Here is a 20,385-nt window from a genome sequence, read left to right on the forward strand (position 1 = left end):
AAAAGATAGTTCTTAAGGGTAAGGTAGTAATTTCAGGTAAGGAAGATGGATGTTTCAATGTAAGATGCAAGTAATTATTTCACTGCACCATGTACATGTGATAATGTTAACTGTATAAACAGTGGCCTTGGGTAGTTTTTTATTCAAATACTTTTATGTTATTTTAGTGCAAATGTCCTGATTGCACACCTACATGAGTTAAACATAATACAGCATCTTAGATGGCGTATTGATGTTTCTGCAGGCTTGGCATAACTACATACCCAAAGGAACTTTCATTGGACATTCGGTTTCTTTTTTAGTCTAAACACCTAAATTCTTTGATAAACACCTAAATTCTTTGAGGTGCCTGATCAAGTTGCACAACAAAGTCATCTGCATTTGTGTTGTTGTTTATATTGATCTTACCAGAATTGCTTTTGTGGGTATGTGATGATCAGCACTTAGTATCTTAGTGATGTAATATATTTCTGTTGTAAACTCCCGGATTGTAGTCTGAGACCTGAGCCTGGCTACCGTCACTGTGCAGAAGGCCCAATGTTTTTGTGTCTGGGTGGGTTTTTCTCACACATCCCAAAGAAATGCTAACATGTGTGACTGCATCCTACAATGGTTGGGTCTCCCACCCAAGGTGTTCCCATACACTTTCCACCATGTCTTCAGTTTGTTTTACATTTGCTTAGTTTGTGATATCAACAGAATATTTGTGTACATTTTGTTATTTGTGCTATTATATTATTCATTACTGTTGAATATTCATTACTTTCAAATTGCACATAATACTGCATTGTAACACTTTGGCATCAGTTTGTCCTTGAATGCAACACCACAGTTCTGGAAAATGAGTAAATATAGTAAGAGGAATGTCCTGACTCAGAAGAGTAATAATTTCTTGTGGTTCGGTTTTTGAGCTTGAGGGTACAGCAGTCTAATAATAAATGGGCGAGGATGTGATGTCAGAGTTCACATGCTTCACATTTGCACTTGGGGTTTTCTAGCAGCTTGCATTACAAGTTATGTGTAGAATAAGCTGCACTCTTTAAGGAGGACTTCATTCCATCTTGATGAATAATTAACAGCTGGCCTGAATAAAATATGGCACTTTTTTGCTAATTGCAGTGTTTTTTATTTTTTATTTGTCTTTTGAAATTTTTGTGAGTATGTTTAGAAACAGGAAATCTGAACATCTGATTTAGTTAAAGGCTTTTATTTTGTGTGCACTTCCTAATTGTTCAGTTAATATATGTGCTTTGTGGCATATCTGTCTGTGGAGAATACTAAAGGAAAACTTGGCGACTTGGGGAGAATAAAACAAAGATGGTAGTGTGGTTGTAAGCAAAATATTCCAGCCTTAATACATTTGACAGAAGCCAGATTAATGTTGGTGGGTATTTCAGGCTATCGGGTCAGTATTTATTTATTTATTTTAAAGAACATTGTAATAGAGTTTTTTAAGGAAATTATCCTTACTTAATTTTTCAGTGTCCAAGAACATATGGTAACAGATTTCTCTCTTCTGCTTTATTTCATTTTCAGCACACGTCATCAGTGCCAAGAGCATTTTTTTTTTTTTTTCAGAAAGATTCTGTCTGGCTCTTCTCTAATTAGCACCTGGTCAGACTGGTGCTACAACAATGGCTTTCAAATGAGTGCATGAACTGCCTTCTGAGTTTCCATTACAGCTTGGCAATATGATGCCTGCAGTCTGGCCAGATGAATGTTGGAATTCCTACAGTGTGATTTATAACTGCCCCAAATTTGTGAAATACTTCTACAACATGCACATTTTTCTGATTAAAGACATGCCTCATTTCAAGAATCTTGCTATCTGTTCAGCTTTATCCAAATAATCACAGCCTGAAAGAGACAATGTACTAACCATGGTGGTCAGGGCTGTCCATAATAATATTTGTTGCTGTTAAATAATAAAAAGCTTGCCTATCCAGACACAATTGTTGCAGGGTTTGTTTTGATGTTTTTTTCCAATCTGATATAATTAAGCTCAAATTAAACAGTTTTCTTGTTTTGTTTTTTTTTAAGGCAGAAAATTAGAAAGTCAAATGATACATTTGGGTTCAAAGATAAAAATGAGGTGTAATCATGTGTATCATTGCCAATAACTGTCCATCTACGTCTCCACTTTTTAACCCGTATATTCCATTATTGGCTCATAGGAAACTGGTGCCTATCAGCTACAATAAAGAAACAAACCTTGGAAGAGACTGCAATCCAGGTTACTCACACACACACACACGCACACACTGGTAGTGGAACATTTAGCTTTGTGGCAGCTGGCTCTGCTTTCTAACGGATCCAGGGCCATCCATTTGAATCCTGTGCATGGACCAGGGAAATTCTCCTTGTTTAATTTTGCAGTGTCCAAGAACATATGGTAACAGATTTCTCTGATTTCTGGATGTGTTTTCCTCCTGGAACTCTGCATCTTTGTCTGCTTCCCCAAAGACACACTGGTTAAATTAATGTGCAATGCTAGTGAGGGCGTAGGTGTTGTTAGTAATGCACCAGTGTCTTCTCCATAGCTGCATTAATGGCTAATGCTGCTGCCATATGCCATGTCTTCCTAGACTCTTGATTGGTTTCAGTAAGTTTTAGAAGATTATGGTATTGTAATTTCTGAACTAATTTTTCATTTTTGCTTTTCTTTAAAGTTTGACTTAACTCTGTCTTTCCTTGTTTATTTTTTTTTTTATAGAAATGTCACAAAGATTTGTTGTTGGTGTGGAGTTTTTCTCTGGAGCATTTTTCCCATTTGTGTGTTTGGTTACTTAGCAAATCCTAGTTAGGCCTATTTGTGTTTAGAGTTGTGTATGGGTGTGTTCTTTGGTGGACAGGTTCAGGCCTGAAGCTTGATGCTGTCAGGTTACAACCTCTTGGTTGAAGCCTGGAATGTGATCTTCTATACAGCCTCCCTTGGTAGCTGCATGTTATGAAAATGCCAACACTGGCGTGTGTATATACAGTATGTGTGTGTCTTATTAGTGAATTTGCATTTTGGTGAAGGAAGCTGAATACCTACAGTATATGCCTGCATGTGCATTTGTATATGCATTCCCAGTGTTAACCTTTGCTCTCTCAAGCTCTCTCTCATATACTACTTAGTACAGCACAATTTAGTTGTGAAGCTTAACTGATTAAAATTCTTCAAATGAACAGTCTACAAACTTTGCTGTAGTCTGAAATGATGATTCTGCTGTCTTAATTAACCTAATTTGTAGGGATAATTTGCCAGGAATGATTAGATGCTACGGCAAATCAGTTACTCCCTTCTTTGATGACAGTTTTTCTGGGGATGTTATTTCAAGTTAGCAGTCTAATTTTTTAGATGTGTTAATAAAAAGTAAATAGATATACAGCCTTCAGAAATAGTCCACACATTGTTTGACCTGACAGCTTGGAAATAACACACTTGGTCATATATTTTAAATGATCAGCATTTATAAAATGTAGCATAGCAAATAAAATGAAAAGAGCAAATCTGTAAGTGTTTTAACAGAAAATTGAAAATGGTTTAGGTATACTTATACAGCCTTTAATAATAGATATTTTGAAATTCGATCTGGTGTATGCGGTTACATTTACACATCCTAACAAGATATTTTTGTCCCTGTATAGAGGTGGAATTAATCTTACAAATAAAAGTATATGTATCCCTAGTAAGAATAGTTCAGAAACTACTAAAGATATCAGATGAATCTCTCTAATTTGTAGTGTAGTGCAAAGTTTGGGCAAAATGGGCCAGACATACCTAATCAAATAATGTCAAAGATGAATCTTGCAAGCTTTATGCTGTTTAAAGGAATTTCTTAGGACATGTCTAGTTCAAAGATATATAACCAGATGAATCAAAGGAATATTTTTTCAATGTTTCCAGCTCACACTACTGTAATTAGTAAAGAAAATATAACGAAGTGTGAAATGTTATTCTATAAATGTAAAACTCCTTGAAAAAACTTTTTTAAGGTTTCATGCGGACATATATCCACTGATACTTCAGCAGATGACAGAAAGGTTATTTGTGATCCTGAATTTTTGAACTGTTTTGAAGTGATACAGTGACTACTTTGTAATGACAGAAGATTAAAAATGAAAAACCTCCTTAATGCGAGGCAACCATGATAACAATTTAACTTAAAATGGTTCAAGTTTTTGGTTAAGTTAATATGTTATTATTTATAACAAATAAAATGGGAGCTCATACTTTAAATATTATGTGAGGCAACCATGTTAACTATTTTCACTTAAAATGTTTGAAATTTCTGGTTAAGGTAATATTTATAACAAATAATGGGCGGACGTACTTTAAATGTAGCGGCAATAGATGCAAGAAATGAAATGATGAATAAGTAACAAAGAAAAATAAATAAATTCTGGCCAGGAGGACAAAAAAAACAAAAGAATTTCCAGTTAAGCTGGAGGAGGAAAAACAAAATCTGCAGGGGTTCGAAGGTAACCACTTTGCACTGTACTGAACATAAATGCACTGAAATCATTCCTCGTTGTTTCCAGGCTTCATTTATGAGGATTCGGTGAAGTCGGTCTCATGGACACCTGATATACCAACCTTCATTCCAGCATCACAGGCGACTGCACAGTGCCTTGATCGGTTGGAAGTGGCATAAAATAACACCACATAAGAACCGGAAATGAAAGCAGAGAACAGTAGAGATTAGTAAAGACTGCATACACCTGAAGAATATGATAATTCCATGCCTGTGTAGACTGTTAAGAATTACATTATAGTTAAACTACAAAAAGTGAGTTCTTGCAAGTTTTTAAAATTGATCCATGGTGTTCTCTGCCATATCAGTGTCGGTAAGACATTCCAGATGTTTAGTGCATAATAGCAAAAAGCCACCTCATCACTTTTACACTTAGATCTTGTAATGGTGGTCTGCTTATTATTCCAAGAGCTAAGTTTATGACTTGGACTGTAGGGGGAGATGCACTCCAGAATGTAGGAAGGAACAAGATCATTTAAGGCTTTATATGCCATTAGTAGGATTTTAGTCAATTCTGAAAAGGCAAATAGGCTTCAGCATTCAACAGCTCCACTCTTGAGTTTCGTTGATGACTAAATGCTTCCGCCCCACAACAATAGCACTTGTAGCTGACATAGCAGAGCAGAATGTTAACATACTGTTTGATAGTAAAGGTGGTATTCTATGACAGTGCCACATTTAAAGTCATTGAGATCTTTGTTACGACCCATTTTACTGTCGGTGTTTGTGAATACAGATTTCATGGCAATGTGATTTTATGCACCTGTTAATAATAGGTGCATCTGAACTCAGTAACTTGGAAGGATGTCATTGCCCCCATAATTTTGGCCATTATAGTGTATGTATTTCTATGTACAATGGATGACATCTTCTTCTTGAAGTAGGCATGCCATTAAGTACAGGAATATAAAGATTTTTAAATATTAATGTTTTAGATAGGATAATTGTAGTCTGTTCTTTTCCAGTATACATATTGGCAGTTTCCATCCAGCCTGAATATTCCTTCTTCTCTTTATGCTTAATTTTAACTTGTATATTTATTTTTATAGAATGTTGCTGTAAGAATGGAATTAAGTGTCTTGTGTTAAAGACATTATCTGAAAGTACTGTAGAACGAATCTATTTATCTATTTAATATGTCAGTTGCATCATAATCTGGTGAAAGAAACCCACAAATTAAGTCATGCCTGTGGTTTTTAGTTGGGTATAATTTATGTTAACAGACTTGAATTGTGGACGGCAGAGTATATAAGTTTATTCCTTGCAGTTTAAATGAAAGTAAACCTGTATTTACATTAAAATACGGCAACAATGGGATTAACTTAATATCATAATGTAGTGCAATATTGTTTGAGGCATTTAATTCTCTGAAAAAGAGGGTGCAGATGTTTCTGTGTACAAGCCTTGTTTTTATAAAAAGGTCAACAGGAAAATCTGAAACTGTCAATGCTTAATACTTTTTTTTTGCTTTACGTTTTGTTTTCAATATTGAAACTTGTTAGAATATCAGATTGATTTTTGACATTTTCATTTAATTTAATTTATGTTCTAGTATGTCTAATAGAAGAATCCTTTTAAAGGATATCATTCAGAAGGGGGAAGTGTGTTGCACCACCATCTTATAATATCAAATTAAATTGTTAACTGCCACAATATTTGATCAAGTAATGAGACCACTCATCAGAGATGCCATCAAAAATCTAGTAACACAAAATTTCTACCTGGTTAATCGCTCATTCTTTATAAGGATGCTTCACAAATCCATTAGTTATATTATTGAAGTTGGATATTGAATCATTTTTCCACCTTGATTACTAAAGAAAACAATCCATTAATTTTCTATGTCCATACTTGTAATTCAGATGCAAGCAAGCAACCCACCATAATTAGAGTACGTGTCAGTCACAGGGCATCATCACATGAAGTCATAACAGAAGCCAGGGGTCTCTAGTCAACCTAACACACTCATCTTTGGGATTTTAGAAGAAAACTCTTGTACCTGTAGAAAAAAAAATCACCTCATACACCAAGAAACTATAAGTTAACATTGAGAAAAACTTGGTTGGGATTTAAAGACAATGTTTTTGTTTTACAGTATTACACTACACCATTGTTGTCAACCAATGTGCTATTGGACAGCGGTGTGCCATGGAAATAATAGTATAGCACACTTGGGTCTGAACCTGAGAGGCATAAGCTACACAGGAGGTCAAGACCTGTCTGAGGATGACATGACTACCTGGAGAAGCTGGCATATGAGCAGCTCCTCAATCGCTATGATACAAACACAGCACTTTGAGTACTTCGGACATGTCTTTTGGCTGCTAGAATCCATCTGCCTGGGTGTGTGATCTCCAGCAAGTCTCTCAGGGTCTGTGGATAGTGGGCATACTGTGCAAGTTGCCACTGTAGCAGAGAGTGGCAGGCAAAGGGACAAAACACCTGGGAAAATGCCATGACCGTGCTCACTAAGTGCTGTGTCTCTGAATGCTAATCTTGCTTTTTCACCAGCTTCTCCCTTAGTTGTGTCCCTTTGGACAGTTGAGCATGTGAATGAGATACAAGTTTGTGGTTAGTAAAATGGTGGTGTGCATTGGGATGTTTTTGGTTACAGAAAGTGTGCCACCACAGGAAAAAAAGGATGAAAAATGTGGCACTACACTATTAACTGTAATCTACAAATATTTTGCTGGTAACCTTGACTGATTATGATAAATTTTATAGTTTGTATAAATGAAAAAAAGGCAATTCTTGTATGCTTTTTATGCCCCCAACATTTAAACTGATGTTTTTATATATAGTCTTGTTCACTGCATATTTTCTTTCATGTCTGAACTTGTAGGTATTCTGTAGATCAAATAAGTACAAACCAGATATACTTGATAGATAGATATATATATATATATATATATATATATATATATATATATATATATATAAACAAATCCCAGCTCTGGGGAGTGGTAAGGCTTTTGCGTGCTTTAAGCGATTTTGCAGTAATGTATTTTGTGCAGTTTACTGCTCAGTAAAGATAAAACCAATGGGTAGCACTTAAATTAAAAATAATGTTCCACTGAGTAATGCTCCCACTTATAGTACTTTTTAAATTAAAACAAAAAAAAAATCATCTTTTTTTTTATTTATATATGCAAAATAGTTAATCCTTAGGTTTTAATAAGGATAGAGTTTAGCTTTATGTGGCATGGAGCAACTGCTGTAGACAGTGAAAAAAATAACTAAATAAAATGACATCCAAAGTGCTATAAGAGCCTTCCTGGGCACATTTAATTGAAATGTCTGAAGTCCATAACTGAGAAACCTTAAAACAAAATGAACAATTAAAAGAGGGGGAATGAAATTTAACAAAAGCCACAAGTGCATGCCTTTCTAAATGAAAGTTTTGTCTTAATGAAAAGATTGATTTCAGAAAAGATCTGTAGGCTTGTAGATTGCCAGCAGTGCAGCCACTTTTAAACTGGATGTAATATATAAGGAGCAATCAGAATGATCATCTACAAATTCCCATAGGCTACAGATTTTACTGCCCTAGTGTGTTTGTGATTAGTTTTTGTCATTTTTGCACTGTGATGATGATTTTTGTCTTCATGGCTGTGTATTTGTGAGAATATTTTATTTCATGAACTTCTCCAAATCTGATACCATGCAACTGATATTTTTTGTAGCATTAAATGATTCACTTTCCTATTAATGTAAAGGTTTATTCTTTTGTGGTGGTGATTTGGATTTAATCCTTATGTCTGTCACAGTCAGTTTTCATTTTGCATGTCCCCGCTTTTCGTGAATTTGTACCAGCCTCTCTGGTTTCCTCCCAGTTAAAATGGCCTGAATTGAGTGAACAAGGGTATGGGTGTCATTTGGTGGACTCTGATTTCTGTCTTGTGCTTATTGTTGATGTTGTAGTTTGCAGAATGAAGTAATGGAAATATAGGGTTCAAATGATGAAGATTTTTGGGATTTTATCGTATAGTGAAAAATGTTTCTGTGGTGGCGTTCCAGAGGCTGAAATTGTTACACTTCTTTGACTCTGTATCTGTATGACAATCCATTAATCATTTGCCGGTACATATTACTTGTTTTTAATTGAATGAGTGCTGTGTTGACATAAAGATCTTATTTATATCTGAAAAACACTAGCCTGGGTCAAAGGTTAAACATATGTAGTGTTCCCCACTGTTAGGCAATGATGAGTCACTGGTAGAATACAGCATTACGGTCTGTTAGATAGGAAAAGAGGAAATTGAAGTAAACTGAAAGATAAAAGCACCTGGGTCTACTATCAGTTCATCATTTGTGATATTAGTCATTTAATAAATAAAGTAATATGTTAGAAAAGCTTCTCCCTAGGATGTTCCCCATACTGTGAACAGAGCCTTCCTCTGTGGAGCTTTCCTAAGGAACAGTGAGTAAAGTGATATCCTGCTAGCTTTGCCTTTCCCCTCCTGTGCTCTCAAAGGAGCAGTGAGTAAAGCAATACCCTGCCAACATCGTTCATCCTAAAGAAGGTTTCCCTAAAGTGCTGTGAGTCATCATTTTGTGGACTTGTGAGGAATTCCTTACACATACAGTGCATGTGGAAAATGGCTTTCTAGTTTAGGCTTTCATTTAGATGGTTTTTCAAGCTGCAGTGTGTATGTAATGTGATAACAAGCCAGTGTCGCCATTTCTCTTTGAGGTGAACACAGCTGAAACAGCTTGATTTTGTTTTCTCTGATCTTTAATTTCCCAGTCTAAAAAATAAGTGATGGGCACAAGTAACGCCATTAATCCATTTCTGTGCCCTCATTAACTTGGTGAGCACAAGGTAGGAACCATTCCTACCCAGAGAGAGAATGTGACTGTGATCTTAAATGCACATATACTGCTCAGAGCTATAGGGCATAATTGGACTAAATCTGCTGAATATTTTTTTTTAATCGTGTTTGCAATGTGCAGTTGTTGAATGTGTGTATTTCTTTTGCAGTAGACTTCTGTCAGAAGAACCTTGTATAGAGAGCATGACAAATTACAGTGTGTGTTTGACTACAATTGATGTCTTGCAGTTTAGAATATACTGTATTAATGTTATATTTAATGTGCTTTTTCTTATATCAGATTTTATAAACACACACATTTTTTGACCGTGTTTTTTGGCTGTATTATTATACTAGTACAGAATCTTAGCTAGCACGTGGCATTGTATTTCATTAGTGTAAAACCTCTTATGGAATATTTTGGCCATTATCAAGCACTAGCTGTTAAATAGTTATTCATCGGAATGGCTAATGCACATCAAAAAATAGGTACAGAAATAATGTAACACAGAAATAAATTTACAGTATACAGCAGGCATTAGATAGACCGGTATGCCATGTGAATTTACCCTGGGCTTATGACCTTGATTGCGTGCTTGCTAAAAACAAACCCTAAGGAATAGTAAAAGTTAAAAGTATAACAGTTGTTATGCATATGGAATGACTGAAATGTAGATATAACTGGGTGCAGCCTCCTGAAATTATAATCTTTATTAATAACATATGACATCAAGACAGCTGACGAGCAAAGAAGTAAGTGATAAAATGCCTAAAAACAACATTCTAGAGCACTTGTTGTTAACAGTGGTAAAATTTAATGTCCGGAGTTATGTCCTGATCACAGACTCAAGGCAGTGAATAGAAGAAAAATACCAATTAAAAACTAGCAAGCTAAGAGAGAGTGTTGTGGGAATAAAATATAAAACACTACATGATGTTGCCTTTTCACTTGCACAAAAAAGGTTTGCCGAATAATTTATCCACAAACTAGACAAGAGATGCAAATCCAGTTATACTCCGCAAATTTCATTAACACAGGTTTATGCCTAATGCAGGAAAATATTTGTACATTGGCGGAATTTGTAATCACAGTACAAGCAACAGCAAAACTGAATGGAAACTCTTAACAATCATTTGTATCTGTGTTTTAAGGTTTTATTATAATTGTTGTATTTAGACATTCTGGTTACAGTGGAAAAAATATTGTGGCCCATTCCAGCTTTAACTTTTGGTTTTGGACTGATCATAAGAAATGAATCAAGTGATGATTTCTTTATGTTCTCTTTACAAAAAGTCCTACCTTTTATGACAGGGCAATAATTTAGGTTTTCTTCATATATATATATATATATATGTATATGTATATGTATATATATATATATATATGTATATATATATATGTGTATATATATATATGTGTATATATATATATATATATATATATATGTGTATATATATATATATATATATATATATACACTCACCTAAAGGATTATTAGGAACACCTGTTCAATTTCTCATTAATGCAATTATCTAATCAACCAATCACATGGCAGTTGCTTCAATGCATTTAGGGTGTGGTCCTGGTCAAGACAATCTCCTGAACTCCAAACTGAATGTCAGAATGGGAAAGAAAGGTGATTTAAGCAATTTTGAGCGTGGCATGGTTGTTGGTGCCAGACGGGCGGTCTGAGTATTTCACAATCTGCTCAGTTACTGGGATTTTCACGCACAACCATTTCTAGGGTTTACAAAGAATGGTGTGAAAAGGGAAAAACATCCAGTATGCGGCAGTCCTGTGGGTAAAATGCCTTGTTGATGCTAGAGGTCAGAGGAGAATGGGCGACTGATTCAAGCTGATAGAAGAGCAACTTTGACTGAAATAACCACTCGTTACAACCGAGGTATGCAGCAAAGTATTTGTGAAGCCACAACACGCACAACCTTGAGGCGGATGGGCTACAACAGCAGAAGACCCCACCGGGTACCACTCATCTCCACTACAAATAGGAAAAAGAGGCTACAATTTGCACGAGCTCACCAAAATTGGACAGTTGAAGACTGGAAAAATGTTGCCTGGTCTGATGAGTCTCGATTTCTGTTGAGACATTCAAATGGTAGAGTCAGAATTTGGCGTAAACAGAATGAGAACATGGATCCATCATGCCTTGTTACCACTGTGCAGGCTGGTGGTGGTGGTGTAATGGTGTGGGGATGTTTTCTTGGCACACTTTAGGCCCCTTAGTGCCAATTGGGCATCGTTTAAATGCCACGGGCTACCTGAGCATTGTTTCTGACCATGTCCATCCCTTCATGACCACCATGTACCCATCCTCTGATGGCTACTTCCAGCAGGATAATGCACCATGTCACAAAGCTCGAATCATTTCAAATTGGTTTCTTGAACATGACAATGAGTTCACTGTACTAAAATGGCCCCACAGTCACCAGATCTCAACCCAATAGAGCATCTTTGGGATGTGGTGGAGCGGAGCGTGCCCTGGATGTGCATCCCACAAATCTCCATCAACTGCAAGATGCTATCCTATCAATATGGGCCAACATTTCTAAAGAATGCTTTCAGCACCTTGTTGAATCAATGCCACGTAGAATTAAGGCAGTTCTGAAGGCAAAAGGGGGTCAAACACCGTATTAGTATGGTGTTCCTAATAATCCTTTAGGTGAGTGTATATGTATATATATATGTATATATGTGTATATATGTATATATATATATATATATATGTATATATATATGTATATATGTATATATATATATGTACATATATATATGTATATATATATATGTATATGTATATATGTGTGTGTGTATATATATATACTGTAATGTGTATTAATTTCACATCTCTCTTCTTTTACGCCACACCGTGATGCGTGTTCCTTTACTTTCATTTTCGTCTTGCAGTTATGTGAGGAGCATTATTATGGTCAACTCATGATTGTGACCAAAAAATCCTAACTGAGACAATAACTGGATACAGATTAAAAGGCTTGGTCTTGAATTAAATAAAGACATGGATTCCCCCCTCACATTTTCTCATAGATCCAAAAGGCTTGTAACACTGTCAGTTATCCTGATGTTTATGGAAACAAATGAGTCAGACTGGGTCTTAAATACAAAGTGGAAAAAAGCCCTTTCTTGGAATCATGAGTTGCATTAAAAAATATATTAACTACTAAATTAACACTGTGTGTACTTGTTTATGTTTACAAATGTTCAATTTATCACTTGGTAAAATAAAAATAAAGATATATTAACCATTAAATGTACATCGCAATACAAAATTGCTTTTAGGAATGTAGGCAGTGTAGGCAATCCAAGTAGATAGAATTTAAAAACAGTGAATGAATTAAACTAATGTTATTTTAGTTTGTGGTCAGCATTTACTCTTTTTTTTAACGTAAAGAGCTTTACTTAGTTATTCATAATCACAGAAAACTTTACAAAGCAAATAAGATTGCCGTACTAGGTAAAAATATGTTGCAAGTGTTTTACATTAGAGTGTAGTAAACAATCTGCAAACTAATACATCAGAAGATCAGGACCCTGTAGTTAGGATATAACAGGTTGGATGATGGATGGATGGAAGATCAGGACAAAGAGATCTGCATATGGCAATAGAATTTAAAGCTCTCAGTCTGGTTCTAATTATCTGTACTAAAAGACCTTTACCAACAGGCAGTGGTCATGTGCATCTCCCAGGTTTTTATTCTATAAGCAGTAAAGTCAAGTATTTGTATATATTTTTTTCTAATCTGGTTTGATGTGTTTTAAAATATATGTTCCATAAGAGTGCACTGTAAAGGAAACTAGTTTTCCATCATTCTACAGTATATAGACCTTGTGCTGTGTCTGTACAATATATATTTTATCAGGAAATTGTACTGCTTTAGTTTATAATTTAAATTGTTATTTGGGGTTCAATGAATGAAGATCATGAAGATGCAGTGCCAGTTTTTGTATTCTTGTGGAATTACAAGGCCAGTATTGTTGCAGTATGTGGCAAAACTTTTAGACTGTTTGTAGCTTTCATTATGTGCTTACATTGCTTTACAGTATGGGCAAGATAACTGATCTGTAGCCTAAAATGTAAATTGGACGATTTCTGCAGTCTAGTCTTTGACTCTGAGCTAGCTGCATGTGTTTATGTTTCCTTTCTCTTTGATAAACTTCATTAGCATTTGTTGGAAGGCATCTTATTAGAGGCTCTTCCTCAGCTTTTGGACAGTCTATTATTCTCCAGTTTAAAGTCTTTTCTTTTACTATAAAATTGGCAGAACAGAGAGTTGGACTGTTACAGCTGGTGTGGGACAGTACTTCATAATAATGAACCTCACTTTGTTTGACAGTGGATTAAGGACTTGTTGCAATAGTGAGGGTTAAAGGGGGTTGTATTTCTAAAAGTGCTGTGTATTGTAGTAGGCTAATACGGCATTAGAATTCCACTGTCAAGTTTTGTAAATGTCCTTCCATGCTGTGTGCAGATTTACATGGTTCTTTCTGCCAATGTACAGTAATGAATCTCATCTTCATTTAAGTTGTGTAGCAAAACTGCTTTTTTGCTTGAGTGCTGTCTTTAGCTCATTACCATTTAAAAGAATTAACACAGGGACAATTGTTTGTCACTCTTGATATAGGTCCCATTTATATATCATTTACATATTTCATTTTGCCTCATTCTCAATCGAGTAACAAGTTATAATGTCAAGTGATACATTTAGCTTTATCTACCTTTACCTTCAAGTTTGATTTTTATTCCCAAAGGAGAACAGTTCATTTCTATTTGTCTTCTCTGTCAGTGATTAACAAAGTAATTGTTTCCTCTTGGCAGTAATTAGAATCTTTAACCTTCACTATTCTTATTGTGAATTTGTAATAGGATTAGGCATCATTTCCATCACTGTCAAGTTTTTTCTTTTGGATAAGCAATGTTCTTCTCATGAAACTTACTGCCTTTTTTTCTTGACATGCTGGAACATGTACATTTTGAGAGATAAATAAAGGAATGTATATGAAGTGCAAAAAGTGTCACAAAATAAGGTAGGTGTCAACACTACACGACTTCACTTCGAAAAGCACGTCACACTTGACGACTTCAGTTACTGGATCTCATTGCCTTGAGGAAGTCTGATTACGTGACTGAGAATCAAAGGAACTGACAGCTTGTCTCCTGCCTCACACCTGAGAACAGTTTCAGATTATCTATTGCACTGCAAAATTACTGTGAGGTCGTCACATTTTAAGAGCCAATCGAAATGGATCAATCTTTTTGTGGTCTTCACTTTTTTTAAGATACCACAAAGATGAAATGTCAAAAAGACGTGTGGTGGCTCCAGAGTTTCATGAGCCTGTCTTCTGTTTGTAATTTCCAGATCTCCCATTTTCTGTTGTTTCTTCAGGCCATGTCTTGTTATATTTCTTGTAGGAAAAGCTCACATATGCACTAAGGCCTGCTACTGTGATTTGTGGCATAATTAAGCCTGTTTGAATTTGTTGTAGCTAGTTTCAGAGCACTATGGCTGAGTTCCTGGGAATGTCTCAACTACACATCTGATGGCCACAGGTGTGATGCAGTTGTCCAAAACTCTCTATGATTATGTAAATCAAGGCCACAACCTAAAATCACAAGATAATTTGTGTCTAGTTTGGGGATGGGGAAATAGTAAATTATTACAGAACTGCTTTGAAAGTATGTGAAGCTCTATTTCTGTTCGCAATGCCATGCCAAAATGGCATGGAATAGAACTACTGTTAGCTCATGGAGTAAAAAGGAGCTGCTTCTAAGGGCCTTTTGTAATTCATATTTGGATTTGTGGCTGGCTGCATCCAGTATATTCTGTGTCCTCTTGGTGTATTCATTGCCATGTATTAGAAAATAAATAATGATCCCTCCAGACCTTGGACTGATGGGTATTTTCTCTTCGCGGGTTTCTCCTTTTCATCCACCAGCTGTCAGTTGGACAAACCCATTTAGTATGTATTATGTATGTATGTATGTATGTATGATTCTTCCAGTGCTTTAGGATATCTGTATTTCCAGGTAGACATAACTGTTTACTCCTTACCTAAGGAAAGAAATCCTGTTTTGTTTCTCCCCACTAGACAGGAACCATGACTGTGTTTCTATTAATGCTTTTGTATTGTGTAGGTCGTTCTATGTTCGTATTTAGCTTTAACATCTTTTTTTTTTCTTTCTCTCATCATTCAGGACAGTTCTGCTGATGCCTTTGTTCATCATTCTGTCAGGCGACTTCATAGCAGATCGACTCTAATCTCCCGCTCCGCATCTCACTTTCGGGTAAGATGCAATAGTTATTCAAGGCCTCCTTCTATAGTTATTCAAGGCCTCCTCCTTCATGGCTTAAGATGTTCTTGGGGCATTAGAATTCCAGCCTTGAATTAATATGACATTATATAATTCATGTCTCTATCTACTTACTCCATTATGCTGCAGAGAAGCATTTTTAAAGTGGCTGGCCATATTAACTATAAAAAGCACAGGGATAAGCAAAAGTCAGATTGAGTCAAAAAGTACGATCTGTCCTACTCTGTCTGCATGGTTTCATTTATTGTATGTGTTGCAGATGGACCAACGTGAGACCTATAAAAATAAAACTGCACACTCACTATTGGTTAACTTGGGATGGCTTCATAATTCTGTTCTATTTTCTGTCAGCCCCTTTGTGACTGTGTGTAATACAGTGTTCATAAATAAAAAAAATCCCTGCATAGCTCTTTATTGACAACTAAGCCACATGGAGAATTCATGCTCTGCTGCCACCTGATAAACAACTATCATTGATTTTTTTTTTTTTTTACTATTTCATTTGACTGACTTGTACCACTGTGTAAAAGAGGTTAATGTGGTTAGAACAGAGTGCTACTGTACGTGTGACACTTTATTGGTATCTTTGTAAATGAATACAACAGTCGTCATTCATAAAACGACTTGAAACCAAGGGACACCTTTTTTTTTTAAATTGATAAACTATTGTTAATTTGAAATTACCTTGAAACATATGGATGCTGGGCGCTGCTGCCTCGCAGTTAAGAGACCTGGGTTCGCTTCCCGGGTCAGCCCTGCGTGGAGTTTGCATGTTCTACCCATGTCTGCATAGGTTTTCCCCGGGTGCTCCAGTTTCCTCCCACAGTCCAAAGACATGCAGGTTAGGTGTATTGCCGATCCTAAATTTTCTCTAGTGTGTGTTTGGTGTGTGTGTGTTTTCCCTGTGGTGGACTGGCACCCTGCCTGGGGTTTGTTCCTGCAGTGCTCCCTGTGCTGGCTGAGATGGGCTCGAGCAGACCCCTGTGACCCTGTGTTAGGATATAGTGGGTTGGAGAATGACTGACTGACATTTGGATGCTCATCATATAGAGTTCAGAGTGTGAATTACAGCTGTTGTTGTTTATATACTACTAACTGTCCCCCATGGCTCTGCCCTATATACTAGAAGAACAGGACAAACTTTAAAAAGCAATAAAAAAAATTTAATCATTTGTATTGAGAAGAATTTATATTGATAGCTTTTGTATCCAAGGGCCTCTTGATATATACAGTATTTTTGGTTTTGATATCAGGGGCAAGAATGTAGCTGTGATCTCTTTGCCAAAAATATAAAAAGTTGGCAAGGTATCTCTGCCAAGTGGAAGTTAGGTACACTCCAACGTGAGCAGGTATCCTCTAAAACACACGTAGCTATGATCTCTCAAAAACGTCAAAAAGTTACTTTTTAACAGTCTCTAGATAATAATGTCTGCTGTACAAACAAGTATTGCTAGCTAATCGGAGACAAGGTATGCTCCCACATGTGGCGAGAGGTAGAGCGACACGAATGGAGGCTTGCGTGTGAGTGAGAAGGGCCCTGCCTGGCTCCCTACTCCTGAGGTCCCGCCTTCCCCTCCCATCGGCTTGCAGCCTGCTTCTCAGATTCCCTCCAATAAATCGGTGCTACTACTGAACTATAATATTTTGCAAAATCAACTGGAATGTTTAATCAAATTATTGAAAAAAAACATGATCTAAATCCGTCAAGTAGTTCTCTCGTGAAAAGGGGACAGACAGACAGACAGATGTTGGATTTTATATACAGTGGGTATAGAAAAGAATCACCCCCTTTGAAATATTCCCATTTTTTTGCTTTATAGTCTTAAATGAAAGCACACAAGCCAATGTTTTTCCTGCTTTACTTACTTAATGCAATCTATAACATCCAAGTGAAAGATATCACAGCTTAAAGTTCAGAAGAATTTTAAAAAATAAAAAACAAGAAATACTGAGATTAATAAAGGATCACCCCCAAAAAAAAACAACAATATTTGTAACCTCAATCAGGTGTAAGTAACCACCATTTCCGTTGCAGCCCATGGTTACTGGCTTCTGCCTGTGATCAATTGTAATCAGTGTGGTTAGTAAAGCATAAAAAGTATTTCCTTGCTTGGTAGTACAACTGACTATGGGTGGCAAGCCACTTTCAAAAGATCTAAGGGATAGAGTTCTGGACAGACATAAGGCAAGAGATGGATACAAAAAAACCTCAAAGGCTTTATCAATCCCAAGTAGCACAGTAAAGTCCATAATAAAGAAGTGGCAAGTGTTTGGTACTACTAGAACCTCCCTGAATCCGGCCATCCCTCCAAACTTGATGGAAGAGCAAGGAGGAAACTGGTAAGAGAGGCTACCAAGAGGCCAATGGCCACTTTGAAGGAGTTACAGGATTTTATGGCAAAGAGTGGTCATTGTGTTCATGTGACAACAATTTCACAAGCGCTCCATAATTGTGGCTTGTTCGGGAGGGTCACAAGGAAAAAGCCACTTTTCAAGAAATGCCACATTGAGGCTCGTTTGAGCTTTGCCAGAATGCACCTTGAAGATTCTGATGCCAAGTGGAAAAAGGTCTTATGATCAGATGAAACCAAAATCAAACTATTTGGCCTCAATTCCAAATGGTACACCTGGCAGAAATCCAATGCAGCTCACCATCCACAACACACCATATGTACAGTAAAGCATGGAGGTGGCAGCATCCTGTTGTGGGGGTGTTTCTCTGCCTCAAGGCCTGGGGCTCTCATTAGGGTAGAAGGAAAAATGGATGGGGCAAAATACAGTCAAATTCTTGAGGAAAACCCGTTACCCTTTGCCAGAAAGTTGAAGATGGGGAGAATGTTCACATTTCAACACAACGACCCGAGGCACACAGCAAAATTGACCATACAGTGGCTGAAGGAGAAAAAGGTGAATGTCCTCGTGTGGCCCAGTCAGAGCCCAGACCTAAATCCCATTGAAAATCTGTGGAAATATTTGAAAATAGCAGTCAACCAACGCTCACCATCCAGTTTGACTGAACTTGGAACAGTCCTGTAAATAAGACTGGGGGGCAAATATTGCTTAATCTAGAAGTGCAAAGCTAATAGAGCAGAATTCCAACAGACTCAAGGGTGTCATTAAAGCAAAGGGTGGTTCAACAAAATATTGACATTGGGGGGTGATCCTTTATTAATGTCTTGTTTTGATTTTTTATAATTCTTCTGAACTGTAGCTGTGATATCTTTCACTTGGATGTTATAGGTTGCATTGAGTAAGTAAAGCTAGGAAGAAATATTTTTTATGTGTATTTTTATTTAAGGCTGTAAAGCAAAAAAAAAAAAAATTGGGAATATTTTGAAGGGGTTGATTCTTTTCTATACCCACTGTGTGTATATATATATATATATATATATATATATATATATATATATATATATATATATATATACTGCTCAAAAGAATTAAAGGAACACTTTTAATCAGAGTATAGCATAAAGTCAATGAAACTTATGGGATATTAATCTGGTCAGTTAAGTAGCAGAGGGGTTGTTAATCAGTTTCAGCTGCTGTGGTGTTAATGAAATTAACAACAGATGCACTAGAGGGGCAACAATGAGATGACCCCAAAACAGGAATGGTTTAACAGGTGGAGGCCACTGACATTTTTCCCTCCTCATCTTTTCTGACTGTTTCTTCACTAGTTTTTGGCTACAGTCAGTGTCACTACTGGTAGCATGAGGCGATACCTGGACCCTACAGAGGTTGCACAGGTAGCCCAACGTCTCCAGGATGGCAAATCAATACGTGTCTTAGCCAGAAGGTTTGCTGTGTCTCCCTGCACAGTCTCAAGGGCATGGAGGAGATTCTAGGAGACAAGCAGTTACTCTAGGAGAGCTGGAGAGGGCCATAGAAGGTCCATATCCCATCAGCAGGACCAGTATCTGCTCCTTTGGGCAAGGAGGAACAGGATGAGCACTGCCAGAGCCCTACAAAATGACCTCCAGCAGGCCACTGGTGTGAATGTCTCTGACCAAACAACCAGAAAGACTTCATGAGGGTGACCCAAGAGCCCCATGTCCTCTAATGGGCCCTGAGCTCACTGCCCAGCAGCATGCAGCTCGATTGGCATTCGCCATAGAATACCAGAATTGGCAGATGCACCACTGGTGCCCTGTGCTTTTTACAGATGAAAGCAGGTTCACCCTGAGCACGTGACAGAAGTGAAAGGGTCTGGAGAAGCCATGGAGAACATTATGCTGCCTGTAACATCATTCAGCATGAGCAGTTTGGTGGTGGGTTAATGATTGTCTGGGAAGGCATATCCATGGAGGGTCACACAGACCGCTACAGGCTTGACAAAGGCACCTTGGCTGCCATTAGGTATCAGGATGAAATCCTTGGACCCATTGTCAGACCCTATGCTGGTACAGTGGCTCCTGGTGCACAACAATTCCTGGCCTCATGTGGTGAGAGTATGCAGGCAGTTCCTGGAGGATGAAGGAATTGATACCATTGACTGGCCACCACACTTTCCTGACCTAAATCCAATAGAACACCTCTGGGACATTATGTTTTGGTCCATCCAATGCCACCAGGTTGCACCTCAGACTGTCCAGGAGCTCAGTGATGCCCTGGTCCAGATCTGGGAGGAGATCCCCCACAACACCATCTGTCATCTCATTAGAAGCATGCACCGATGTTGTCAGGCATGTGTACAAGAACACAGGG

The 20,385-nt window shown here is 37.1% G+C and overlaps 1 protein-coding gene across 1 annotated transcript in view; it reads left to right on the forward strand.

Annotated features, from left to right (window-relative positions):
* Positions 1–20,385, forward strand: part of mcu (mitochondrial calcium uniporter) — a 161,654-nt gene that overhangs the window by 57,931 nt on the left and 83,338 nt on the right. The window contains exon 2 of the mRNA XM_039768915.1: positions 15,562–15,651. Within this exon, the coding sequence (XP_039624849.1) occupies positions 15,562–15,651 (90 nt within the window). The remainder of the gene's footprint in view (positions 1–15,561; positions 15,652–20,385) is intronic.

The sequence above is a fragment of the Polypterus senegalus genome, chromosome 1 (assembly GCF_016835505.1).
Source record: "Polypterus senegalus isolate Bchr_013 chromosome 1, ASM1683550v1, whole genome shotgun sequence".
NCBI lineage: Eukaryota > Metazoa > Chordata > Cladistia > Polypteriformes > Polypteridae > Polypterus > Polypterus senegalus.